Source organism: Pseudopodoces humilis, chromosome 26 (genome assembly GCF_049639895.1).
Source record: "Pseudopodoces humilis isolate 2021_Gansu_Grassland_sample_001 chromosome 26, ASM4963989v1, whole genome shotgun sequence".
NCBI lineage: Eukaryota > Metazoa > Chordata > Aves > Passeriformes > Paridae > Pseudopodoces > Pseudopodoces humilis.
The window spans coordinates 4,235,901-4,263,899 of NC_142225.1; the positions used below are offsets into that span (position 1 = coordinate 4,235,901).

The 27,999-nt window shown below is 53.6% G+C and overlaps 1 protein-coding gene across 3 annotated transcripts; it reads right to left on the reverse strand.

The window, feature by feature from the left end:
• Positions 1-18: 18 nt before the first annotated feature.
• Positions 19-27,975, reverse strand: RASSF5 (Ras association domain family member 5). 3 transcript variants are annotated; one of them, XM_088067211.1, is made up of 6 exons: positions 27,660-27,975; positions 18,423-18,532; positions 5,818-5,931; positions 4,687-4,984; positions 4,256-4,371; positions 19-2,887 (listed from the first exon to the last, which is right to left on the reverse strand). In XM_088067211.1, exons 1-6 carry the CDS (start codon positions 27,973-27,975, stop codon positions 2,735-2,737), a joined length of 1,107 nt encoding a protein of 368 aa, XP_087923337.1. In that variant the 3' UTR covers positions 19-2,734. The 3 variants fall into 3 exon arrangements, with proteins under 3 accessions (XP_087923337.1, XP_087923338.1, XP_005529386.1); XM_088067212.1 differs by lacking the exon at positions 18,423-18,532 and having other exon boundaries at positions 27,660-27,680; XM_005529329.3 differs by lacking the exons at positions 18,423-18,532; positions 27,660-27,975 and adding an exon at positions 14,569-15,028.
• Between the last annotated feature and the right edge of the window lie 24 nt (positions 27,976-27,999).

Consider the following 27,999-nt stretch of genomic DNA (forward strand, 5'->3'; position numbering starts at 1 on the left):
AAGGTCAAGAGATTTCTTTAATTACTGACAGTTTTATTATCATTGTCTCTTACACTGTCTGCCTATGAACAAATAGTTCCAGAACCTTCAAAAAAAGCTGAGAGTGAGACATTTTGTAAAAATGCCATAGAATCACTAGGGAGTAGTAAAAATAAATTACAGCATTGCAAAAATGCATTTCACTTTGCCATAGAAGCTCTACTATTCCATCCTATACACATTATTTTACAGGTTTTACAGTAGCCATGGAAAATAAACTCACACGACCTAGGCGAGACAATTGCTAACCAAAGGCACTGCCAACAGGATTTTGCACTTAAAGAAGAGGCAAATACTCCTAAAAACAGCTCGACTGACCCATGAGAACTGGAATTTCAGCACCCACCAACTCTTCAAATGCCCCTCATATTGAAAAAAAAACAAACCCAAAAGAGCGAGTCCTGCTGGTGGCAGGAGGTTTTCAGCAGCATCCACAGTGCTTGCATACGAAGCCATGCCTTCTACAAACTGTCAAAGACATGCTGAGGCCAGGAAGGGAGAGGGGACACTCACCAAAACTCACTGGAAAAATAAAAAAAAAAAAAAAGAAACCTGCACGACTTTTAGCCAGAAAGAAAAGGGATTTCAAGCCAAGCACGTGGCTCTTCCCTCTGAGAGCCACTGGCGGTTTTTACAGCGTTCTTCCCCATGGTGGAACTGAAGTATTTAAACGGTGCTGTCGAGGCTCAAAGCACCAGATCAACGGTATTTAAAGGACTCCACAAGTGAATAGTGAAGTGCTAAGCCTGCTTGTAGCTGGACAAACAGCCCCAGAGCGTGGCCAAGGCTGCTCTGTGGCTGCCAGCAGTTGTTAAAGGTCGTTGGGTGTAGAGTACAGTACAGCTGGAGGCTCTTCTGCACCAGAGCCCTGTGAGCAAACCCTCACTGCTGACCAGAACAGGAGCTGCAGCTGAGCTGGGCAGAAAGTGCCTTTCACACCAGCCGAGGGCTCCAAGCGATGCAGTTAACTCTCATAAGGTTTAGAAACAAACATACTCAAAATCTGGAAAAAAAAAACCCCAAAATCCCAAGCAGTCACCTTCCAGAAAGAAACAATCCAGTTCCTCATCCCTCCCCGCACACGAGGCCTTGTCACACCAGTGCTGCGGGGACAGGAGGGACCAGGGCTCTGCACAGCTTCCTCCTTAGCCCAAACAAAGTTTCCACACTTAAGGGAAAAAAAAGGCACTGAGGTAAATTTTAGACTCGTCCCCGTTCCCCAATAACAGCAGCCACAGTGAGCTCAGAGGGACAGCTGCTCACACACAGCCCATTCCCTGCTCCATCCCAACCCAGCGCTGCCATTCCCCGTCCCTGCGGTGGACAGAGGGAGGCTGGCCCTGGCTGTGTGCAGCGTGCTCGCTACCAAGCACTGAGGGTAAACACGGGGCCCATCCTCTCCCCTGGGATCCCTGGAGCATTCCCAACCCCATCCCAGCGGCGTGGAGCGAGGGCAGGGACCGAGCCTGCAGCTCCGGGACTTTGCTGAGGGATGCTCGGTGTGCTGGGAGCCCTGAGACAGGCAGAGAGAGACTTGCTGTCCTCTCCTGGCTCCACGGAGAGAGCAAATCCTGGGAAGCTTCCTGGATGTGCAGGACAGCACCAGTTGAGAGTGGGGAAGGGGGAACAGGGCACAGGGAGGGTGTGACAGGGACAGCAGGGCTGGGACAGCGCTGTGAGGAGCAGGAGGAGGCACAGGTGAGGTGAGCAGAAAGCACCCAAGGACAGTAATTCCTTTACTTGGTGCCACCTCCACACCCCAGCCCTGGATGGGGCTCCTCTCCCTCGGGGCCAGACACGTTCCCAGCTCAAAATCCAATTTGTGAAGGGGTTTTGAGCTTTCCTGGGTTCCTCCGATGGACACGTATTGCTAAACCTTCAACACTGAACCCTCAGTCTGTGCCCCAACCATCACCTTTACACTTTCCAAACAGAATTTCTGGAAACACAGGTCCCAGTTCCTACAGAGTAGAGAACTGGTGAAACACTGGCTAACTCAGGTAAGCATCAGGGACAGTTATGGTAATTCAGCTCTTTTCAAAATCAGAAGTCAAATAGAATCAAAAGGAACGATTTTCCTGGGAATTACTATTACCGAGTTGCAATAATATTTACTAACAGACTGTTGGGGTGTTGCAGCTGCCTTGGTGTCACAACCTGGCATTTCCCTGGCTGCCTTAGCCCTGAACAAGTCCAGGGCTTGGTTAAGCTGCAACACCCACGTGGTGCAACAACCTCCTCCCCTTTTCCTGCTGCTTCCAGTGCTCTCCTTACGAAACCAGAACTGGGCCACGAGGGCCACAGCCACCTCCAAACAGGAACCAGCAGCTCGCTGGGAGGAGCAGGAGCAGCAAGAGCTGCTCAAAACTTCAGCCAGCAGATGGGTTCTGTTGGGTGTCACACCGAGAATCTTCCACGCAGCCTCTCCAGCGGATGGCACGGCTGGAAATCCAACCAGCAGCTGTGTTTGCTTTGTTGAAGCTGTTTTAAAATCAGGCTTCCCGTTCTTGGCCAGGCTCTGGTCCTGGGAGAAGAGGTTTCAGAAGAAGAAAATGCAATAGGATCATTTTAGGGGTGCTGGGAGCCAGTCCTCACGGAAGGTTGAAGAGGGAGAATGATTACTAAGGTGTCCTGAGAAGTCTTTTCATTTAAAAACAGTCTCTAGCTTAGTCTGATGCCCAGTGCATCCTGAGGGTTATCCAGGTTTGCCTCTGGCTTCTTTCAGGGTCTGTTGAAGCCTCTGTTTGAACCTCTCGTACTTCCTGTGCACTTGCTGGATTTTGTCCTTCTCCTCTTTGTCCAGGATCATCAGGAAGTTCTGCAGCTCTGGGATGGAGAACGCGTCCCACTGCAAAACCAGCACAGAGGCAAAGTGAGCACACACCTGCTGGGCTTTGTGGGTTCTTACCTCTGAATCTGTGAGGAGGAGCAATAAAACACATTTAAATGTATCTGATCTCCAGGGATTTTAACCTTGGAGATGGGGTAAGGGATATCCCAGTCCTCCCACAGCAATGCAGGATGCAGCAGCTCCCAGCACTTCCCTTCACTGTGATGGGCAGCAAGATTTCAACCAAAAACTCTGAATTTATTACCTGAGTGTCCCTGGCTTTTACTTAAATTAGTGGATTACTTCTAACAGTGCTCAGCTAATCTAATTTGTGAGGATTAACCCTAGGGTGGCACTGCTGGGTTCCATAAACAGATTATTTGCCATCAAAACTGGCCTCAGCATTTCCACAGCTCAAGTTTGAATCGTGTTGTGAGAAATGAACTTGTAAAAATTCGTAAAAATCTAAATAAATGTATATAACAATAACGAAATAAAATATAAAGTACAGTATGACACACAAGCCCTTCCCAGATCTAGCCACGAATTCCCACTCAAAGGATAACGATCCTAGCCGGCGCCCATCAACAAAAGAATAGACAGGACGCGGCCCATCAAGCTGACAGAAAAAAAAAAAAAACTCCTCAAACTGACAAGGACAGGCTCGGTGACCATCAACGGGGAAGAATAGGCAGGACACGAAACATCAAGCCAAAACGGAGAGGCACCGACGAGATATTCATCACCGGACCCGAACACCTCGCCTTGCGGGCTACCGTTGGGGGAAGCCATCAAGTAAACAAAAGGAAAAATCCAGCCGAAATATCCATCGGCTCCAACCCGGATCCAGCCATCCCATCCGGATGGCCTGAACCACAAGAGCCACTCAGAATTTCTTTACATATGAGGAGACTCGGTCCGGACGTCCATTCGACTCTATTCTCCAATGCCAGGAAATCAATTCATACGACAATCAAAGACTGTTGATGAATGGTGCCTGCCTGGAATTCGGCCTCAAGGCTAAAAATCCCTATAAAAACCCCGGACAGTTTACCCTCCTTCGTGGATTTGGGAACACCTATACCTTTGGGTATAGACCCCTGTCCACCCAGCGCTGCGCTGTTTGTTTTATTGTGGTTTTCCCTAATTGTTTATTTTTTTATAAAAATTGTTTTATAATAAATTGTTTTTATTTAACCCAAATCTGCCTTTGCATTTATAACAGTGTTAAATCATCAATCACCTAAATCAGATCATTTAGGAGCAATAAAAGACCAACCCAGCCCCTCTTAGAGGAGAACATCCCTTTTTGTGCTGCCTCTGCCACTCATCTCCCAGCTCGCGCTCCACATTCGTGTGAAAAACAAGGAAAAGTCACCAAAGTACCTCGACTTCCCCCGTTTCGTTTTCCTTCAGCACAAAGCTCAGCACATCCGTGTCAGGGCCCGCCAGCAGCCGCAGGTACAGGGGGTACTCGGTGAGAGGAAGCTTCTGGAAGAGCACTGCAAGGACAGCACACACCCCCAGTGAGACCAGGGCTGCCAGGGCACAGGGAAGCTCAGGAGCTCAGCTGGAGCATGGAAAAGGATGCTCAGGATCACAGGGCTGAGTCTCTCTCACGGATTCATAGGGATCCCTGTAAGGTCTCAGGTGGTTTCAGCCCTTTCTGAAAATTGAATTCCCTGTTAGCCTAAGCAGAGTCACCTCCTGTGGAGGTCTGGCTGTTGATTCACCTGGATTTAGGCTTTGCCTGCCTGACACCCCAGCGAGTCCTACAGGGCACCAAACACAAGCCAAACTCACCACCCCGAACTCACCTTGCCCATCTTTCCTCATCTCCTTGAAAAGTGCAAACTTCTGGGGGTTATCCACCACCATGAACTTCTTCAGCAGCCCCTGGATCACCTCGCTCACCGTGGTGGTGCTGCTGATGTGCAGCTGCTTGATGGCATCCAGGGGCAGGTAGAAGGAGGTCCTCTTGTCCGTCATCTCCGCCAGGTTCACCTCCTTGAGGGCATCGTAGATGGACTGGGGCCGGATCCCGGCCGGCACCGTCACGGGGCGCCGCAGCTTCAGGTGCACCTTGATGAACCCCGTGTATGTCCCATCCTCGTTCTGGGGCAAAGCACACAGGGATCAGGCTCCAGGCAGCTTTTCCAGCCCTTTTCCCACCACAAGAGGCTGGTCTGCAGCGTGGGGTGACAGCAGGAGCTGCTTCCGCTCTGGGAGTTCCAGCATTTCTCATTAATCGTGTCAAAAATACCCAGTAATTTCGGGACAGTCACTACTGATTTTCTCTTGGTAATGACTCATCCCTTCCTCTCGTCTGTGGGATTTTGTTTTATTTCAAACCAGCCCTGCTATGAGGCAGTTATGGAAATTCCATTGCATGGAATTTGTAGTTGTGCTTAATATGGATTTGAAATGCCTGGTTCCGCAGGACCTCCCAAACTTATTCCTTGTGCTTTATTCCCCATTTAAGGGATTCCCACATCTTCATGGAACAAATCATCCCTGGACATCGGCTGACCCCACCACAGGTCTCCTCCCCCACCCTCAGCTCCACAAAAATGCAGGAATCAGGAGAAAAGGCTGGTTCTGCACAGTCCACACAGGAAGCCTGGCAGTGGTGAGGGCAGAGCATCTCTCTCTAGGAAGGTTTTGTGTTCCTAAACCCACTGCCAACAGCTCCTGACCTGCAGGGTCACAGCCCCAGATCCAGCGTGACTCATCCCCACTGGGGCCAGATTTCAGGGCAACTCCTCCCCAGAAATCAGGGATGGAGGCAGGGAAGGGTCACCTGGAGTGTCGGTGACACTGGAAAGCCAAGCAGGAGGAAAAGCAGTTTGACACTCCAGTGACACCTTCCCCACAGGCTGGCCCCGTTCAGAGCCCTCAGAAACCAGCACCAGACTGTGTGTGAGAGGGAAAACCAGCCCAGTACGTACCAGTTTCATCAGCAGGCAGTTGGTGACCTTTGCATTGTACTTCTCAATCTTCTGTTTGATCTCCTGGACAGTCGGAGGCTCGGGTTTTTCTTCTTCTACCGTTTGTGTCACATTCTGCAATCAGAAGAGCAGAATGCAGCTTTAGCTGCTTGGTGAGTTGGGTAACACTCCATCTGCTCAGCTCCACGTTTTCCTGGGAAAGCGGGAACGGATCCTGCACAGATCCTGAGCAGTGATGCCACATCCCAACCCCAAAGCACCTCTGACACCAGTGGCAGGCAGGGGAGGGCAGCACAAAACACACCAGCTGGTGGCACAGAGCAGTAGAATATCCCAGTACAAACCAGGGCAAAAAATCCAGTCTTTAAAACCCACTTTCAAAGCAAAGCCACCTGCACCTGTGATCATTTATTTCCTTCTTGAACTCAAGAAAAAAAATCCCATCCTACTTCCAGTCTCTTCCCAGTATTCACGGCTCTGACTCCCAAGCAGCTTCCAGTGGGTTCACCCAGGCAGAACATGGAGTTAAATCTCTCACTGCTCTTGTCCAAAGCTTGGGAAATTCTAGCTCAGAGCAATAAAAGCACACGAGCAGCAGGCTGGCTGTGTGACTGATTATAAATCAGGCACTGCAGGGCCAGTCCAGGCGTCCCAGCCCCTGTCAAAAACTGCTCAGTGTCTGCCTGGGCGCACCCAGAGTGGGACAGAGGCTGCTGCTCGCCCAGGTTTGGGGGAATTTGGGGGAATTTGGGGGAATTTGGGGGAATTTGGGGGAATTTGGGGGAATTTGGGGGAATTTCCTCTGAAACCAACAGATCTGACATGTAGGTGGGCTCTACCTGAAGGCCACCCATGGAAATGTCACTAATGAATGATCACAGAATTATTAAGGTTGGAATTTAAGGAGATCCAGTCCAGCTGTCAACACAGCACCATTAAACCGTGTCCCCAAGAGTCACACCCATGGCCTTTTGAACACTTCCAGGCATGGTGATCCCTCCACTTCCCTGGGCAGCCTGACCATCCTTTTATGAGGAAATTTTCACTCTCCTGGCTCCCCTCCAGCCAGGAGGGCAGGTCTCTACAGCACTGCCTGCTTTATCTGCTCCATCTGCAGCAAACAAGGCTCTGTGTGTCTTGGGCAATGCTCAGAGCTCTGCTGCCTCCCCAGAACTCACCACCTTCCCTGGTGACAGCCTGGGAATGCATTCTGCCCAGATTTTATGTGGGCTTGCTCAGAAGTTGGCATTAGCAGGGAGCAGAAAGCGTGAAGGGACGTGCCATCAAGGCTGGGAAGGCTCAGAATGAAAACTGTAACCTCTGAGAAGGAAGGAAAAAAGGGAAAAATAGGCAGCTCAGGGAGCAAAGCTCATCTCCTCTCTGACAGCCCCAGAGCACACAGGACAAGGACGAAGCAAGCTGCAAATAAGCCAATACTGCCCGAGGCTACTCATGGTATTTCTTTCAGGAGGAGAATCAAGCAGAGGACGAACTGAAAGCCTGGCTGCAATCTGGCAAGGCAGCTGCAATGCTGGGACCAGGGAGCCCTGGATTCATTGAGGCCATTCCCCAGGGGCAGCTTCACCATTCCCCAATTCCTGCCCCACAGCAGCAAACAGCTCCAGACCTCTCAGACACCCAGGGGACAACGGTGACACAGGGGGTGCAGCCACCCCAGGCACTCCAAGAGAGGGACCGGGGCTTTAAACAAGGAGTTTAAACAAGCATGGAGTGACAGGACAAGGGGTGATGGCTTTGAACTAAAAAAGAGGAGATTGACATGAGATATTGGGGAGAAATCCTTCCCTGGGAGCGTGGGGAGCGTGGGGAGGCCCTGGCACAGCATGCACAGAGCAGCTGTGGCTGCCCCACCCCTGCAATTGTCCAAGGCCAGGTTGGAGCAGCCTGGGACAGTAGAAGGTGTCCCTGCCCATGGCAGGGGTGGGACTGGATGAACTTTAAGGTCCTTTCCAACCCAGAGCATTCTGTGACAATAAAAGCAAAGCTTTCCTGGGTTATTTGAGAACAGCACATAAATCTCCCTTTATCAGAACTCCCCAATCTGTCAGAGTCCTTGGGCTCTTGCTGCACCAAGTCCTGGCCACACACAGGTGCTGGGCTGGCTGGGGAGTCTTTAAAAATCATCTTTAGAAATCATGCCAAGGGTTGAGATTTCGAAAGGAGCATGATGGAAAATGAAAAAAAAAAAAAAAAAAAAGAAAAACAACAAAACAAACCCCACCCCTTCCCTATAAGTTAACAGAAGATGAACTGTCAGAAAGCCTGCACTTCCTCATGTCACACATGTCACAGCACCGAGACAGGCACAGCTGTGCTGGCCCTCACCAGGGCTGGCCCCCACCCCAACCACGCAGTGAGGGAGGGCAGGGGACCCCCAGGACTCTCCCCTCTTGCACACACAGAGTTGTGAGGGCACCCCAGCATTATCCATGGCACAAACACAGCCCAGCAGAGAGAGCATCCATCCATCCCTCCATCATCCATCCATGGATTCCATCCATCCACCATCCATCCATGGATTCCATCCATCCATCCATCATCCATCCATGGATTCCATCAATCCATCCCTCCATCATCCATCCATGGATTCCATCCATCCATCATCCATCCATCCATCCATCATCCATCATCCATCCATCCATCCATCATCCATCCATCCATCATCCATCCATCCATCATCATCCATCCATCATCCATCATCCATCCATCCATCCATCCATCCATCCATCATCCATCCATCCATCATCCATCCATCCATCATCCATCCATCCATCCATCATCCATCCATCATCCATCCATCCATCATCCATCCATCATCCATCCATCCATCCATCCATCCATCATCCATCCATCCATCATCCATCCATCATCCATCCATCCATCCATCATCCATCCATCCATCCATCATCCATCCATCCATCCATCCATCCATCCATCATCCATCCATCCATCCATCATCCATCCATCATCCATCCATCCATCATCCATCCATCCATCCATCCATCATCCATCATCCATCCATCATCCATCATCCATCCATCCATCATCCCTCCATCCCTCCACGCACAGCAGAAGCAAAGCCAGCAGCTCTGCTGTCGCTGTCCCTGCAGTTTGCTGCTCCCCAGCAGGGCAGCTCCCTCCCCTGGTGTGATGTTCCCAGCTCATGCCAGCAGTGAAGAGCCTTGGAGCAGCTCGGTTTCCATGGAGGGACGGGGCCCAGCAGAGCAGCAGGATCCTGCAGATGAGATTTGGCTTCCGAGAAACCCAAACCGCTCACAGCAGGAGGGGCCTGGCTCAGGAGCACGGCACCGGTGTCACACGATGTCACCCTCTGTCACAAACCACCACCGGCTGTGGCGTCCTGCCTTCCCCACACCAGCCTGCTCAGCCCCCTGCCAGCTCCCCTTCCTCCTACACCCTCCCCCTCCAGGGAAACAAAGTTTTGATAATTTATTTCATGCATCCATCCCACCACGGGCACGGTGACAGGATAGTGTGCAGATGAAATCTGGGGCACACAGTGAAGTCATGGGAGGAAAATGAAGGCAAACTCCAGCCAGCTGTCCCAGAGGATCCAGAGTGGAGCCACCCCAGCTCCAGGAGCTGTGCAGGGATGGGATCTGCAGATCCAAGGGCTCAACCCTTCACCTCTTCTTGCCTCTCAAGTGATGCTCAGGCCAGGCAACACCAGAAGCCCCCCAAGCAGGGACCACCTGTCCATCCCAATCCTTCACACCTAAATATTCTGCTTTTCTGCTTCCAGACCCAAACCAGCCCAGCAGCACCAGCCCTGTGATGCAGGAGCCCTGGGAAGGGCAGCCACAGCCTGGGAAGAAAAGTGCTGCTCCTCCTGCAGTGCATGACGAGATCAACCACTTCTTGCTCCTCAGAAATCAACCCCAACCTCCGGTTGTGCAAAGATTCTGGTGCAGAATCTGCACTTCTGGCTAAAGGAAGAAAAACAGAAGCTTTTAACCATAAACTGTTGCCACATTTCCTGTTGTACAGGGACAGGATGAAATGAGCTGGTAACAAAACCCCATCTCTGATCTGCACCTCAACCCTGCTGGGCCTGCAGCTTTCCTGCGTGGAAAACAGGGATCAGCCAGCTCAGCCATCCTTGGCAATCACTTGGCCACTGGCCTCAGCACAGGACATCGGTGTGGCAGCCCAAACAGGCACAGGATATTGGTGTGGCAGCCCAAACAGGCACAGGACATTGGTGTGGCAGCCCAAAAGGGCACAAGATATTGGTGTGTCAGACCAAACAGGCACAGGACATCGGTGTGGCATCCCAAACAGGCACAGGATATTGGTGTGGCAGCCCAAAAGGGCACAGGACATTGGTGTGGCAGCCCAAACAGGCACAGGACATTGGTGTGGCAGCCCAAACAGACACAGGACATTGGTGTGGCAGCCCAAACAGGCACAGGACATCGGTGTGGCAGCCCAAAAGGGCACAGGACATTGGTGTGGCAGCCCAAACAGACACAGGACATTGGTGTGGCAGCCCAAACAGGCACATTCCCAGTACCACCCTCCTGTGTGACCAGCAGGAAAACCACAGGAAGCCTGGAGCTGCCAGGAGGGCTCCTCCACGCCTGCTCCATGGAAAACCTCCATGGAAAACCTGCTCCATGGAAAACCTGCTCCACAACACGGCACAGCCAGGAGCTGGAGGCACTGGCAGCTCGCTGGCATCGCCCAGCCTCAGCAGGTGAAGGCTCTGCCAGCCCTGTGACACTGCTGGGACACTGCTGTGACACTGCTGGGACACACAGGCTGCCAGGACAGGCTGGACACGGGGATCTGGGACATCCACAGCAGCACAGGAGCCGCCTCTGCCCTCCCTCCACGACACACATTATTGCTCAGCTGTAAGAAATGCCGGCTGTAAGGAATGATGGAGCCTCAGCTGGCACTTGGGTTAATGTTCCAAGGGACAAAGGCTGCTTGGGACGAGCTCTGGGAAGGGGCAGGAGCGTGGCACACAAATCCCGTGGCCCGGGGCTGGGCAGGGCTCAGCAGCCCCTCTGTGCGAGCCAGCACTCAGCTAATGAGCTGGAAATTCCTGCCAGGCTGTTATGGACAACCCAGGGGCCACCGAGATGGTGGTGACAGCTCTCAAAGGAGTCCTAACCCGAGAGAGGCAATAAGGAAACCGCCTGTGACGGATATTTCCATTTACAAGGATGCCAGGAGAAACACACCCCACATTCAAAGAGCACCCTCCCTACAGCCTCTCACCTTCTCAAGTCAACTCCCAGCTTAAAAACCTTTTAAAAGCTCCCAAGGCAGCAGCTCTGTTTTGGGAATAACAGCTCCAGGTGGGACCCAGGAGCTGTCCCAGCCCCAGGGACACCATCCCTGCCCCTCGCTCCTTAATGAACCTGAAGAGCAGAGCACTGGGGGTGGATCTGGCCCAGCATCACCACGTCCTTGGCAGTCTGAGCTCAGGGCAGGAGTGGCCAAGTCCTCCCTGGTGTGCTCAGGCACGGTTCCATCACCATCTCCATCAGCCGGGCTGTGACAATCCACATTCCCAAACCCACGGCCCAAGCTCTCCCTTTGGCTCCTTGTTCAGACTGCAGGAGCAGTTCAGAGATCTCCTCTGAAAGGATTTTATGAGCTGGGACATCAATCCTCAACTTTTCTGCTTATTAAGGAAATATTTTTCATAAAACACCAGAAAACAAAGCCTGGAGAAGCACATGTGAGTGTCCCTGGCTGTGGAGCTGCAGTTCAGAGCAGCATTGCCTGTGACCACAAACACAGCACAAAGGACTGGAAATAAACGTGAATGCTTCAGATTGGAGTCCAAAACGTGAGAAGCAGCAGCTCAGATCTGTAAATCCAGCTGCAGCAGGGAGTGGTGGCAGCTTGGGGACACTGGGGGGACAGGGCTGTCACCAGAGCTGGCACATCTCTGCTCTCACAGAGCTCTCCATCCCTGCACAACACCCAACACTTCCCCTTCAACACCCACTCCCAGGGTTCACAGCACTAAACTGGGAAAGGATCCACTGCTCCAGCACGGATTGGCAGGAGGGAGAATCATACAAGAGATCTGGACCAAAAAAAACCCAAAAAAACTTTTAATACCCCCAACATTTCCCTCCCTTTGAGAAACTCAGATGAGGTGCTGTGGTTTACTTTGGGGTTCAGAGGAAAAGGCAGCAGACAGGAGAGTTGTGCTGCTCTAGAGCAGGGGAGAGGGATGGCTGCTGCATTTCAGAGAGGTTAGAGCAAGTGAAGATGGGCTCAGTGTTTTGATTGCCATGGAGATTTCACTTAGAAACCGATTTTCCTGCCACATCTCAGCTCAGCACTGAGAGCTGACAAGGTCCTCCCAGGGAGCTGCATCTCAGGGGGGTCCAGGCTGGAGCTGCTCTGCATTGCAGCAGCCTGGCCGTGCCCCTGCTGCCCAGGCAGCCCCAGCTGGCTCCCCACAGCCCTGCCCTGAGCCCCAGCCAGCTCTGGGATCATGGGGCAAGGCTGGGTGGGATCCTGGAGATCTCTTCTTCCAGCCCTTGCTTGGGTCCTGCCCCTCCTGTATGTCCCATCCCTGGACATTCCCTCGCCCCTTCCCTCTCTGAGCCAGCTCTCTTCTCTCATCAGCCACTGATGCAGGACTCCAAAAGCAATTTTGCAGAGTTTTGAGCAATCAGGCTTCAGAAGCCACTGAAGCCATTCAGCTGGAGAGGCCCGAAAATGCAAAGTAATGGATCTCCAAGGATGAGGTCACATCTGAGATCTAAACCAGCTCTTTGCTAATGAAGAGTGATTTCACTGATGGTTCTGAAAATAAAAAGGGATTACAGCATTCCTAGAAAGAGGCTCTTCAGACTAATTCAGTTGTTTCAATCAGAAAAATTGTTTCTGTAGTCCTCCAGATGAAATCCCACTCGGTTTAAGTGCCATGCAGTGGCCTGTGTGTCCCCTCCCACCCACCCACATCTCATTTCCTCCCCAGAGATGTTTCCTGTCTTTTCCAGGATATGTATCCCTAAGTTATCCATATTTAGCTTCCTCCTGCCCAGAGCAGGTCCTGCCACACTGCCAGCCCTGTCCTGGGCTCAGGAATCACTCCTGGCCATCCTGGGATGGACAATCATCAGCTTAACTCGCTCTGGGCTCTCCTCAGCTGATGTTTTCACCCCGTGGTCAGGAGCAGCTGGTGAAAAACAGAGCTGTTGTCACACACAGCTCTTGCAGGGGTGGAGATGCTCCACATTCAATAATTATCACTTAAATAAGGTGCCAAGTGAAAAAGAGAGGACAGGGAGTGAATCAAAACCCAAGAGAGGTGTCCACCACCTCCTCAGTGTCCACCACCTCCTCTTCCTCCTGCAGGATCTGCACCACCACCAACCCCAAACAAGCCATGAATCCCCCCAAAACCTTCCTCCACCAAGGCCTGAGCGTGGTTTCCACCTCTGTGAGAGCCCAGCTCCTCACACAGCCCCATTACACAACACCAGTTGGGTTCAGCACCACTTTCAGTGCGTGTGGGGTTTTTTTCTTCATGCACAGGAACCATTTCCTCCCCACAACACCAAACCCCCGACAGGCTCCATCTTCTCTGGCAGCCTGAGCTCTGCCACCCACGCTGGTCACATCCAGGTGAGGAGGAGCTGGGCAAAAAGGGGCTGCAGCAGCCCCTGTCCCCTCTGAGAGGGAGAAATCCCAAACAACAGCAGCACCAGGCTGATTTCCAGAGGTCCCCCAGGATCTGCAGTGCCCTGGCTCAAACACAGCAGCTCTGGCTGCACCAGCACCCCGATCTCCTCCATCTCCTACACAAATGAATCATCAAATGACATTTAAAAACCAGCAGTATGTGTTGGTTAATCATAGCGAGAGGGAGCTGCTGGCTAGCAGGGAATAGCCCATCTTAAACCATTTCCGCAGAGAAATTCAATAAAATTCCCGGCTGATTGAAATTGTGCCCTCCAGAGCAGCCCCCCCTGCCCAAGGAGAGCCCTTGGAGCTGCTGCAGGAAGCTGAACCCCAAAGCACCTGCTGAGGATTGCAGCTCTGCAGCCTCAGGTGCAAATACAGCAGAGGCTGAACAGGAGCACGTCGGTGCTGGTGGTTTACAGGAGGATTTTAAGTGAAAAAGCTGGGCCAGATTTGATCTCTGGGTGCTGCAGGGCTCTCGTTCCCGTGTGAAACTCCCACTTCTGCAGCAGTGCCTTCTCCTTTTATGCTCAGCTCTGGTTGGGGCCCCAAAGTTCATGACAGGGATTTTTAATTAATTAGTTTTTTAAAATCAGACATTTAAAAACTGTGAAGCAGCCTCGTCGATGCTGCCGAGACACAAATCTCATCCTGGGTGAAACACTGCCCAGCCAAACCCTCTGTCCTTCTCCAAGGCACGTTCATCATCGCGTTCATCAGTCCACAGATTAATTCTGCCCTGAACTTTCCCATCCACCCCACAGGTGCAATTTTTCACCCGGGGTGGAGATTCTGCCAGGCACAGACCGCAGGTCCCCGCCGGGGAGCCCGACCCGCGGCTGGAGGATTTCACCTAATGCTGGAAAAACACATCGAGAGCCGGCTCCTCCTGCGTGAATCCCCGGGGAACGGGGAAAGCCGGCCTGGGAAAGGCTGAGAAAAACCCGCAGCGGTGCAGACCCCGCACAGGAGAGGGCAGAACCCCCTCCCCACCCTCAGCTCGGTTTTGGCAGCGCCGGCATCCCCCGGCCTGAGCACGAGTTGCGTTACCTTGGCAGGGACCTTGCTCTGCGCGCTGCGGAAGAAGGAGGTTTTGGCCGTGAAAAAGCAGTCCTCGAGGTCTTCATCCAAGCTGCAGTAGCCGCTGCTCATGCTGCTGCCGATGGTCATGGGAGCCGGGCAGAGGCGAGGGGCTGCGGGCGAGCCGGGGGGCTCGGGGGGCCGGCGAGCATCGGCGAGCCCCGCGCTCACATCCCCGGCTCGCCGCTTATCTGCACCAGCTCCTGCCGCTCATCCTGCCGAGCTGCTCCTGCCGAACAGGCAGCAGTGCCGGGTAACCCTTCCCTTGCCTTCCCTCGCCTCCCGCAGCCGCCTCCCTGCGCAGCATGGAAGGGGCAGAGCTCCCAGTTCGCTCCCAGTTCGCTCCCAGTTCGCTCCCGCTCCGCTCGCCGCTCCCGGGGGTGTCCGCGCAGCAGCAGCGGCAGCATCGCCTCCCCTTCCTGCCCTCGCCTCGCACTGCAGCAGCCCGGCCACTTCCTCTTGCAAAACTGCTCGGGCCCGGCTCCTGGGGACCCCCGGCCCCGGCTTAGGGAGCCCAAAGGCGGTGCCACGGGGGGCTGGGGGCGGCTCCGTGCCCGCCACAGCATCCCCGGGAGCGGCCGTGGCATCACCTGAGGGAATCCAGGTGCTGGGGAAGGCAGGGGAGGATGCAGCTCAGACCCTCCCCGGGGTGCCAGGAGCCCCTGGCCATCAGGAGTGGGTGCCTCTCCGCCCCGCAGCTGATTTCAGAGCAGAAGGAGCAATTTCAGCACCCAGACTGAGGCAGCTTTGACTGCAGCCCATGAAAAAGCTGTTCAGCCCCCGGGTCCTGCTTTTACAGCAACCGTGACCTTCCTGCTTGGTGAAGATCACAGGGATTTGTGGGGCTGGGCAGGGGAAGGGCTCTGCTCCCCACAGGATTCCACAGGCAGGGACAGCTCCCACTGTCCCAGGCTGCTCCAAGCCCCGGTGTCCACCCTGGCCTTGGACACTCCCAGGGATCCAGGGGCAGCCACAGCTTCCCTTCTCCCAGGGGAGAATCTCTTCCCAATATCTCAACTCGCCCCTCCAGCCGCTCCTACAGGGCTCCAAGACCTTCCCCCAGCACCAAAACCTCTCCTCCTCCTCCTGACAGATTGCAGATGTTGCTCCAAACCCTTCCAGCTGTATCTGCTGAAGAACTCCAATTGCTCCAAGGCTTTGTGCCCACCACAGCAGCATCCCACGAATACAAACAGGGATGTGGCAACATCTGCATCTCAGGAAGAGGAAGGCAAGAATCCAAGTGCCTTATTTACAGAGGGAAAAAATAAGTTCTTATGGCAGCAGAGTGTTCCTGCAGCAGCACAGCCCCCTCTGCTCCACAGGGATAAATTTAGAGAAGAGGCTTAAATTGAGCATGTGCAACACCAGCAGAAAGTGAGGGCTGGGAGCATCAGCACTGGGGTCTTCTATGGAGCCTCAGCCCAAAAGTTTCCCAGTGGAACCAGGGTGCAGCTTCTGGATGTTCCATGGGATTCTCCAAGAATCCCTCATTTATTCCTTGCAGTCCACCCTGGGACATCAGCACCATAAAAAACACAACAGAGCCAGAAAACCCAAATAACTCTGTTTTGTTCAGCAGCAGCAGCTCTGTGTAATGGTTACCTGCACATCAGCCCCCCCAAAACCCCACTGCCCCCCGTGGCCTGCACCACTTCCCAGGTTCAGAGCACACAACCAGCCCTGCCAAACCCAGGGACCGACACCAGTGGAGGCTTTTGGCAGCTTCAGCAGATTCTGGGCGTCACCCTGGGAGGCTGAGCTGGGACCCAAATGTAAAACACTCCTAAATACTTAACTGGATCAAAGCCCAAATTATTAATGCCTGGTATGACATGGTAACAGTCCTTAAATAGGTGATATTAAAATAGTTATTTCTCTGGTGCTTCCACTTTGCTTAATTTTGATAATATGATTTAATGACTTCCAATTATGCCAGCTATTAATTTTTTCGTGTGTTTTCAGGCCTCTTCCCCTCCTGTCAGTGTATTCAGGCATCCTGTTAGTCTCCTATTGGAATATTAACATTATTTTCCCTCCATCCTCCTCCTTTCCAGCAGCAAAACCTGCCTGACCAACAGAAACCCCCCAGGAATGTGGTTGGGGGCTCGGATCAAGCAAACCTGGCACGGATTTTTCCCTGATTATCCATTATCCACAAGGAATAATGGAGCTTTACTGCAGCGATTTACCCTCATTAGCCCTCAAATCATCTCCCACACACCCAGCAAGGCCACAGGAACCCAGCCAGGGCTTTGAGGATTCCGAGGTGCAATCCCCAGCTGGGCCTTTGGGAAGGGCTGATGGATTTCTGGCTGCTGCTGGAATTGGAGAGACACTTTTGTTTCCTTGGCACAGGATGCCTCCCCCTCCCCAGGGTGACACCAGGGCCGTGGCAGGGTGATGGATGGCCACAAAGCTCAGGCTCCCTGTTTGTTATTAGGCCCATCAATAACTCTGGCTGGGGTGATGGCCCTGAGGATGAAATGAGCCTTTCTCAAAGAGCTTTCTCTTCTCCAAGAGCCCAGCATCGCTGGGGGAAGCCCAGTGACATCCAAAGGAGGTGTAACCACACACAAATTTGGTTTCACACCTTTATACAAACACCTGAAGAACCCACTCTGAGCCCTTTTCATCCCATCCCACTTCAGATCCCTCCTGGTCATTTTATTCCCAGCAGCAGCTGCCCAGCATAGCACGGATGGAATCCAAACCCCACACACCACACAGAAACTCTATGTTTGATTTTGGAAATGCACAAAGTGTTCCCATCTCCAGTTCTGCACGAGCGCAGCAAGGTCCCCCACAAGGGGGGATACAAACAGGGAGAAAACACAGAACCACGGAGTCATCAGGGCTGGAAAAGACCTTGGACGGGATCCCACCACACCCACTAAGCCAGACCATGAAGTGCCACATCCACTCATTTTCTGAACACTTCGAGGCACGGGGACTCCGCTGCTTCCCTCTGGAGCTGTTCCAAACGTTTCCAAAAAGCACCCAGAGCCTGAAAAGGTTCCATCCACAGTTCCAAACGTTTCCAAAAAGCACCCAGAGCCTGAAAACGCTCCATCCCAGCCAAACCCACTGCAGGCAGGTCTCCCAGCCACACCTCGAGCAGCTCACATCTCACCCGGCGTGCCAAGAGCCTCCCTGTGCCACCCACGCAGGAGCCCCAGACACGGCAGGACCATGGCGGGGATTAATGCAAAGCTGAGCCTTCCGGAGTAATCCTGGGATTACTGCACATCCCAGCACAGACTGAGGAGTCTCGATGCCCTGGGACTGCTGGAACTCTCAAAGCAAGGCTGGCAGCCAGCGCTCCTTGCAAACCCATGCTGGTGCCCTGCGCAGTCCCAGCACCACCACAGCGTCCCCTCTGCCCATGTGGGGCCAGATTTTCACATTTTCACATTTAGGCGGCTCCAGCACGCGAGGAAAAGGCCTGAAATGGGTAATTTGGACCACAGAAATGCCAATTTCCAAATGCCAGTTGACTGCCAGACGCTGTGCTGGGACAATTCCCTCCCAGCACCGAGCCTCCCTTGCAGGCGCTGGGATTTGGGTGGGGTGGGGTCGATGTCCCCGCTCTGCTGGAGGTGACAGCCGTGTTTTAAACACGACAGAGCCTCACACGTCCCTTTACAGCAAGGGAAGGGCCACGTCCACATTCCCAACCTCCATCCCACAGGACCAACCCAGCCGGGCAGGGCACGGTGACACTCGCAGCCCTCCCTCCCTGCAAAGCCCTGGGGAGAGGAGCTGAGCTCTCTGCAGGACATTCAGGGGCTGTGCCCCCTCCCCTGGGACCCCCCCGGGCGTACCTGGCTGCAGGGTGACAGGAGGCTGCTCTCCGGGGACACCTGGCTCTGCCACCGGCGACAATCCAGCTGGATGAGGCTGCGGCACTCCTGGTGGCACGTGTACCTGCAGTCTGCAGGGACAGGAAGGGACAGCGTCAGGCAGCCCTGAGCTGCTGGGGGACACTGGGGATGGCAGCCAGAGGGATTCCAGCACTGCCAGAACTGGAACACGTCCCTGTTCACATACCTGGCTGTTCTAACACACCTGTCCCTGCTCACACACCTGTCCCTGCTCACACACCTGTCCCTGCTCACACACCTGTCCCTTCTAACACACCTGGCTGTTCTAACACACCTGTCCCTGCTCACACACCTGTCCCTGCTCACACACCTGTCCCTTCTAACACACACCTGTCCCTTCTAACACACCTGTCCCTGCTCACACACCTGTCCCTTCTAACACACCTGTCCCTTCTAACACACCTGTCCCTTCTAACACACCTGTCCCTGCTCACACACCTGTCCCTGCTCACACACCTGTCCCTTCTAACACACACCTGTCCCTGCTCACACACCTGTCCCTTCTAACACACACCTGTCCCTGCTCACACACCTGTCCCTTCTAACACACCTGGCTGTTCTAACACACCTGTCCCTGCTCACACACCTGTCCCTGCTCACACACCTGTCCCTTCTAACACACCTGTCCCTTCTAACACACCTGGCTGTTCTAACACACCTGTCCCTTCTAACACACCTGGCTGTTCTAACACACCTGTCCCTGCTCACACACCTGTCCCTTCTAACACACCTGGCTGTTCTAACACACCTGTCCCTGCTCACACACCTGTCCCTGCTCACACACCTGTCCCTTCTAACACACCTGTCCCTTCTAACACACCTGGCTGTTCTAACACACCTGTCCCTGCTCACACACCTGTCCCTTCTAACACACCTGTCCCTGCTCACACACCTGTCCCCATCCAGGCACGCTCCTGCAGGTGAGGAGAAACTCCAGAATGCCTCATCCAGGGTAAAAATTTCTCCCTCACCCTCTCCCCAGGGAAACCTCCGCTCCTGGGTGCAATGGAGCAGCACAAGCCACATTCCTGCAGCCTCACTGATACATAAAGGATGGAAAAATCCTCAAATCCCACCGAAGCATGGGGTACCCCACGCCAGCTCTGCTCCTGGGAGGTGTCACCTGCAGCAAAAGCTTGGCAAGGGTGGGGAAAGGATCCTTCACCTCCCACCACCAGGAAATATCTTTGTGCCGGACACACAGCAAACGATTTAAGGTCACTAATTACCACAGAGGGGTTTGGGTTGGAAGGGACATTAAGGATCATCCAGTTCCACCATCCCAGGGTGCTCCAGGTGCCTGACCTGGCCTTGGACACTTCCAGGGCTGGGGCAGCCACAGCTTCTCTGAGCCAAGGCTAAAGATGAAAGCTCTGAGAGCCAGCTCTGGTGACAGGCGCGTGGATCTGCCACCAGCAGCCCCAAATCCACGCCTGGCCAGGGCAGGGACACATCCCAGCCCGGCAGGGGCTGTCACCTCCTGTCCCCAGCTGCAGCAGGGCATTTCTGGAGCTGTTTTCTCTGGATGCTGCCCCCGTGTCGGACAGGAACCCATCCATGCACAGGGGGCTCTGCACAGACCAGATTTAACCCCTTCAGGCACAGGGGTGTGCAGAGGGGCACAGCCAGCTCCAGGGATCCCACACTCGTGGCCATCACTCCTTCACCCCCCTCCCTCAAAGTCCCAACTCCTCCAAACTGCAGGGAACAACCTCCTTCCACTTTAAGGCCCACCTGAGCCTTTTAATTTTTAACTGCTGTACAAACACCATTAGATTTGCTTTTTACACTGCCCAAAATTCCAGAGCGGTCACCAACCTGGAAAAAAAAAAATTATATCCTAAAAGTGAGGCAAGAGAGCTCAGTCCACAGAGGGATGTGAGTGCCTGTCCCTGCACCAGCCCCATCACCTTGCTAAGAGCCACTGAACTTGTGTTTTACATACACATTTCTTTCCTTTTCCTTTTTCTTCCTTTTCTTTTTTATTTCTTTAGCATTTGGGTCCTTGGTTTTGAATGTCTGGGGCTTGCAGGAAAGCAAAGGAATATTCCATGTTTGCTCTGCAAACTGGTTTCTGCTCAGCTCTGGTGAATTCTCCAGTGCCTGAGAATGAATGAGAGGAGCAGAACCAGTGCTGGGAGGGGAAACATCAATCTCCAGGGGAAACAGGGAAATCATTTATCATTTAACATTTATCTGGCCTGAGCTGTCTGTCATTCCCCTATTCCAAGTCAGTTGTCTCAAGTAAGCCTGGGGGAAAAGCAGGGAGATTTGGCTTTTTTTTTTTTTTCTTTTTTTTTTTTTTTTTAATTAGAGATAAGCTGCAGTTACACAGTAATTTAATGCATGACCTTTCCAGCAACTGGAAATGGGGGACATTGGCCAAGTCTTTGCTGGAGCTGCCAGCTGGAGAATGCTCCAGCTGTGGCTTCACCTGAGCACCTGCCACCACCACAATGTCCCCTCTGCCCACAGGGGCCCAGATTTTCACATTTGGGCAGCTCCAGCACGCAGAGCAAAGCCTGACACGGGTAATTTGGACCACAGAAATGTCAATTCCCAAGCACTTCCTGCGGATCAGGCCCATTGTGGCATTTCTGTGTGGGATTAAAGTGTGACACCCCCTTAGTCACCGTCACCTATTAACAGAGCTAATCACTGGGGGATCCGCTGGGCAACACTAATTTTAGAAAGCCTGCACAGCTTTAGGAAGCAGCCACGTGACCAGTTTGCCAAGAGGAGCAGGATGCCTCCACTTAGGCTTTAAGATAATTTCCATTCCAGTCAAACAATGGAAGATTTGGAGATGGAGTTTCTTGAAAACTTCGATACTGTGAAAAACTTTGGTGGCTGAAGGGAATTTCCCTTTCCCCACAAAGTCTCTCAGGAGGATAAAATGAGTAAATCAGTCCCATATAAATTCCCATCTCAGTGCCTAAACACAGGATTGCAGAATGTTTTGGACTGGAAGGGATCTTAAAGCTCCTCTGCCAAGGGCAGGGAGACCTTCACCTATCCCAGCCTGGTCTGGGACACTTGCAGGGATGGGGCAGCCACAGCTGCTCTGTGCCAGGGCCTCCCCACCCTCCCAGGGAAGAGTTTCTCCAGTCATTCTGCCCACCCCAATCCTCCCATTCCCACCCCCAGGATACCACAGACCCCCCAGGGCATCTTCCAACTCCACCTGACCCCCGTGGAAATGGGGCCAAAAGGAGGAGGAGGCTCCACAGGTGTCTCAGAGCTGGGACAAGGTGGCAGAACAGAGATTTCCTCCATTCAAACTCTGGAATCCTCCAGGGGCTCACACACCTCCATCCTGAGGTTGGCTTTTGCAAGCTGTGCTGCTTGAGGTGCTCCTGGCGTCACTGGGGTGACCTCAGGGCTGGCAGCAGGATGTGGCCCTGTGGCTCCAGGACAACATGAGGCTCTGAAGGGTTGGGGCAGGACCTGTGGCACCCACAGAACAAGCCCAGGGAAGGGTCTCAGTCCTTCTGCAACCCCCCCAGGGCACTGATCCAGCCCAGCCCTGCAGCTCCATCGCTGCACTCCGGTCTTGGCGGCTTTAGGTCTAAAGCAGATGGTTTGGGACCGTTGTTTGCAAACACTGGGAAGCCCCAGGGGCTCTTTCTGTGTGTCCAGGGCAGGCAAGGCCCCCTCGGTGACAGAGGTCCCTGTGGCACTGCAGCACAGCCCCAGCTGCTGCCCAGATGTTCTGGAGCCAGGGGGTAACAAAAACCCGATTTTCCTTTGGAGCTGCAGGTGGGACAGCACCGATGCCCCGTGCTCCTGCCAGAGCAGGGCTGCAGAGCAGCCAGAGGAGAAGCTGAAGCCAGCTGTGCCCCAGCTGTGCTGGCAGGCAGGATCCCCACGGCCGGGCCACGACAAACCCTGCACCCCAAAGAGCAGCAGAAAACCTGCAAACCCAGCCAAGATCCCCCAGCCCCAGCAGCACCTACCTCTGACCAGCAACACCTCCCTGCTGGGCCTCCTCGGCACGCGCCGTCCCACCGACCAGGGCTGGGATTTGGGGAAATGCCTGAAGATTTTACGGATTCTCTTTGTTACAAGCCCAAAACAAGCGGCTGCTCCCGCCTTCCCGTCCGTCATCCTCGGGAGAGGAGGCCAGGAGCTCTCCAGGCACGTTCCAACCCCAAATGCTCTGGGATACAGCAGGCACCCGAGCAAGTGGTGTCTGCTCCCACCAGAGGCCTTTTCCCCCACGGAGATAAAGCACTGACATTGTCCATTTACAACCTGCTGCCATCTGACGGGCTTATTTATTTATTTTACCGAGTAGGGAGCGCAGCTCAGGGCTCGTGCATCTCCCGTAAGCCATGGAAAACTTTCTATTTCTGGGGCTTTTTGCTTGATAAGATAAAATAACCCAACGGAAGAGATTAGAGAGAGAAAGCGCAGGACTCGGCCGTGTGCTGGGAGGTCTCTTCCCGGCATCCTCTCTTCTCTCTTTGCTGCTTTTCCCCGCAGTCTTTTAAAGTTTGAGGGATAAAAAAAGTCCCCAGTGTTTAATCAGAGGTTAAAGGAATACACTGAGATTAACTGTATCTGTAACATTGATTTAAACTCTGCACATAGTTCAGAGAGGCTTGTAGAGCCTTTCACAGCATCCATGAAAATCAGGGCATTTTAAAGGAGCGGGAGAGTGACTTTTTAGGGATAGGACCAGGGGAATGGTTTTAAATTAAAAGAGGAAAGATGTAGATGGGATATTGGGAAGGAATTGTTCCCTGGGAGGGCGGGCAGGCCCTGACACAGGTGCCCAGAGCAGCTGGGGCTGCCCCTGGATCCCTGGAAGTGCCCAAGGCCAGGCTGGACGGGCTTTGGAGCAGCCTGGGGCAGGGGAAGGTGTCCCTGCCATGGCTGGGGTGGGATGAGATGAGTTTTGAGATCCTTCCCACCCAAACCATTCCATGGTGGATCAGTTACAGCTGTCCCAGGGGTCAAGTGATGGGGTGGCACACAAACACCAGCTTAACAAGGCCCCTGAAATCTGTCACTTTGTACCCCACGCCCTCTCTGCTCGGCACCCCTGTCACAAACAGCGTCCAGCACCCTGCGCAACACAGGGAATAACAAAGATGGAATTAAACCAGTCCAAACCCCACCCCGAGCAGCCAAGGCAATGAGGGGGGGCTTTCTCAGTCACCCAGAGACCCCTGTGCACCTCCCTCCTTCCCACAGCCAGACCAGCAAACTCCACTGAGCTTCACTGGGATGAAAACCAACCTGCAAGGAAAGAGCTGGAGCCTCGGCCGGTGTCTCTCTCCATAAACCCTCCCCAAGGCAGCGGAGTGGAACGCAGCAGGGAACATGACCCTGGGAGAGCTGAGGCTCGCCAGGAGCCTGTCCCGGGGCTCTGGGCAGGTCCCCGGGGCTCTGGGCAGGTCCCCATCGCTCCCTGCACGCCCTGCCTGGGGCAGCCTCAGTGGGCGGGAGGCACCCCCGGACCCCACCCCGTCCTCACCCAACCCCATCCCAGCCACCTGGCAGCAGGAAAAGCTCCAGGAATCTGCCCGGATCAGCTGAATGGGACAGAAATGCAAAGCGCTGTGGGTCCTGTGAACTGCCGGCGATTATTGTTTACAGCGGCTCAGAGACTGAGCGTGGGAGACACAAAAATCAGGGAGCAGCACAGCCTCGTCCAGGGCTCGGTAAAGAGCTCGTTATCTTAAGCAAACGGCTCCTTGAGGAGCACTGCGATTAGAACTGAGGTTTACTCTAGAAATTAGAAAGAGAAATGGGGTTTTACCGGCTGCCTCCTTAAGGAAATAGGGGCAGAGCACAGAACTGCTCCGGGAGACAGGGGCGGCTCCAGAGCAGAGGCACAAAACCCATTGGGATGATGCTGAGCTGGCTCTGTCGCAAGATCTGCAGATCAAAGGCTGGCTCCAGGTGTGACAGCGTTCACAGAGGTGCTGGGCACGCCCTGAGGTTTCCCCCGCAGCAAAACACGGGCAGCTGCAGTGGTTTCCAGCAAAGAAACCCTTCAGCCAATATTCAGATATTCAATTATCAATACAAATATCAAAATACTCGAGTTTTTGGTTATCAGAGAGCCGGGGAAGCACTTGAGCCATTCCCAGCCGGTGTCCACCCAAGCGTTCCCAGCACGAAGCTGCCCCAGCCCGGTGTCTGTGCTGTCCCAAAGGCCGACAGAACACGCAGAGAGCTTTGGAGCTGCATTAAACACCCAAAAACTGCACCTGAGATCCCCCCAGAGCTCACCAAACACCCCAGAGCATCTCTGCCCATCCCTGCCGGGAAAAGCTGTCCCCCAGCAGCAGCAGGACACACATTTACACCCCGACACCGAGGTTATTTTGAATTTCACTTTGCCGCTGACTCAGCTCGGAGAGGTGCCAGCAGCACAAAGCATTAAACAGGAGATACTCCAGGCACTCCTCCTGCCCAAATGCAAGGCTGGGAAGGAGGATTTTCATGGAATGCCAGTGGGATTCGCTCCAGAGCTCCCACCTCCCCATCCTTTCACACTGCCACCAGCGGGAGCAGGATGCTGGATGTCTGTCCTGCACGGAGCCTGGAACATTCCAAATGAAAGCAGGGAAAAAGGCTCCCACGTCTCAGGCAGCGTCTGCATCAGCCCCAGGGGCAGCAGCCACGGGCAGGACTTGGGTTAAAATCAAAGAAAGTCCCCCTGAGCTTCCTTTTCTCCAGACTGAACAGTAAATAATTATAAAAAATAAATATATAAATACATAAAAACATATTTATAGATTATATTGATTAGTATATTAATTATATTTATATAATATATTAATATTGTATTGCTGTTATATTTATATTGCTGTTATATTTATTAATATAATATATTATTCTAATTATATTACTATTATTATAATAGTATTACTGTATTATATTATATCTTGTTTATAATTATATTTATTGATATTGTATTTATAATAAGTAAATATAAAAATAAATATAAATATATAATTAAATATAAAATATAGATAAATATAAATATATAAGTTAATATAAAATATATAAAATATATAAAATATATAAAATATAAATATATAAATTAATATAAATATATAAGTTAATATAAATATATAAATAAATATAAACATATAAATGCCACTTTCCCATTTTACTAAATGCAACCAGATCTGGCTTAAATAAAAATAGGCCAGAACTGCACAAACAAAAACCTGAGTATCCTCGGGCTGCAAGTCAGAAGCAAACAAGCAGCAACTCTGCATCAGAGAGAAAAAATAAATGTTCACCAAATAAATGTTCACGCCCCGTCTGCAGCTCTCAGGCATTTTTAATGGGAATCGCTATTGGGATGACAGGGAATGCAGATATGGGTGTCCCTCCCCTCCCATCCCGGTTGTTTGGGGAGTTTTTGAGGCAGAATTACTCCCACAGTCCGTATAATTCTCCGAAATGAAAAGGGAAATAGAGTTATTTAAAATCCGTTTCAATATAAGTATGGAAAACTTCCTGTCAGAGGAGAAGTCCCTCAAAACAGCTATTTATACAACATTTCGCAACGCCACAAAATTCTGTGAATTGCCACTTAAAGTCGGCATTTCAAAGCACACAAGAACCAGGAGCTCACCTCGCACCTCGCCCCAGTTTCCACGGGCTGGCGAAAGAGCCTCCACAAGTTTTCTCAAATAAACTTTATTTCTCCTAAACTCGGTATTTCTTTAATGTGGAATGTTCATTCCCACATTCCCTGCGGCACGCCAGGAGCTCCCAGCCCGGGGGAATCGCCCGGCCCTCAGCAGCTTTTGGGGGAATTCATTAGGAAGCAAAGGTGCACCCTAGAAATCAGATTTACATCCCCCTCGTTCCACCGAGGTCCCGGCGTGTCCCCGTGTCACGTTGTGCTGGGTTACATTTAATTAACAGCAGTCAGGGCTAAAGCCTTAATGAGCTGCAGCAGGGCCATATGGTGCTGCTGTCCTTCCTCATCCTCCTCATCCTCCTCATCCCAAACGGCACCGCCGAGAGCCCTGCTCGCCCCGCAAATCCCCACCAGAAACATTTCAATTGCCTCCTAAGCCAAGGAAAGCCAAGCGCAAGGACCAGAACTGGCTGAGCCAGGCTCTAATTACCCCGCTGAGGCAATTAGCTGCTGCTGCTGCACGTGCCCGGCACAGCCCTCCCAAACAACCCCAAAAATGAGCGGCGACGCTTCCCCCAGCCCCAGCCCGCGGCTCAGTCCCAAATTATCCCCGGCACCGCCTCCCTGCCCTGCACACCCTGGCTGCACCCTCGCAGGTACAGGGGATGTTGTGGGCACAAACCTGCAGGGAATGGCATCAGCGTTAGCACCTTCTGCCAAAAATCAGGAGGCTCAGCTGACCCCCACCAGCGAATTTTCAAACCCCTCAAGCTCCAGCAGCTGCATCCCAAAAGAGTTTCCCCTCCAGCCTGAGGGGCTGAGCCGGACAGGAGTTATTCCACAGCCAGCAGGGCTCAAATCCCCAAGTTTTCAGTGACGGATTGGTAAAAACTCTTCGTTTCCTCTCCCACAACGCCTAACCCGGCTCACAGCTCGCCAGGGCGTGGGAGCAGCACCCGGGCCAGGGGACCCCAGCTGGGTCACCCCCGACCCCTCTGTGCCCCTTCCCACACCGGGGAAGGATGGATGTCCTGCAGAGCACGAACCGGGGCAGGACGGATCCGGAGTGAGGAGCTCCTCGGTGCATCCCACTGCCACAAGCTCCCTCACCCCAGGGGTTTGGGCAGAGCTTCAGGCAAACTTGCAAATTCTGGAGGACTTTACCCCCCACTGGAAATCTTTACAAACACGAACCCTCCCCGCTCACCGCTGATGCCAGCCCCGCCCATGAGCCGATCATCTCCTCTTTCCTGGAAAAGCTTCATTTTCCAAACCCGGAAAATGAAGAGACCCCGGCCCGGCCCCTCCCGGTGCGCAGCCCCCAGGGGAAGCGGGGAGAGCCCGCAGGTCCCGGCAGCACCAAAGCCGGTCCTGAGGGGGGCAGAGCTGGGGAGAAGGGGAGGGAGAGGGTCCGGAGGGGCAGAGTCCGGGCAGGGTGAGGGATGCGGGACGGCAGCAGCGGGCGGGGATGCGGGCAGGGCAGGGGTGCGGGACAGCGAGGAGCAGGCAGGGGACGGGCAGGGGACAGGCAGGACGCGGGGAAGACGCAGGACAGCACTCACAGTCGCAGCGCAGGGCGCGCTCCCGCACCGCCTCCCCGCACAGGTCGCACCAGCCCCGGCGCGGCAGCCGCGGGGCGAAGCGGTGCCCGCGGCCGAGCTCGGGGGGCTCCCGCGGCACCGCGAAGATGCTCCGCACGTCGGGCAGCAGCCTCGGGGCTCCCCCTCGCCTCCGCAGCCGCCGCGCAGCCCTGGCCCCGCCGGGGCTCTCCGGAGAGCGGCCGCCCGCGGGGGTCGCGGCGGGGCCCGGCGGCCGGCGGCGCTTGGGAGCGGGGGGCGGCAGCGGCCGGGGGCCCGGCCCCACGGCCGGCGATGCCATGGGCTCGGAGCGGCTGGAGCGGGG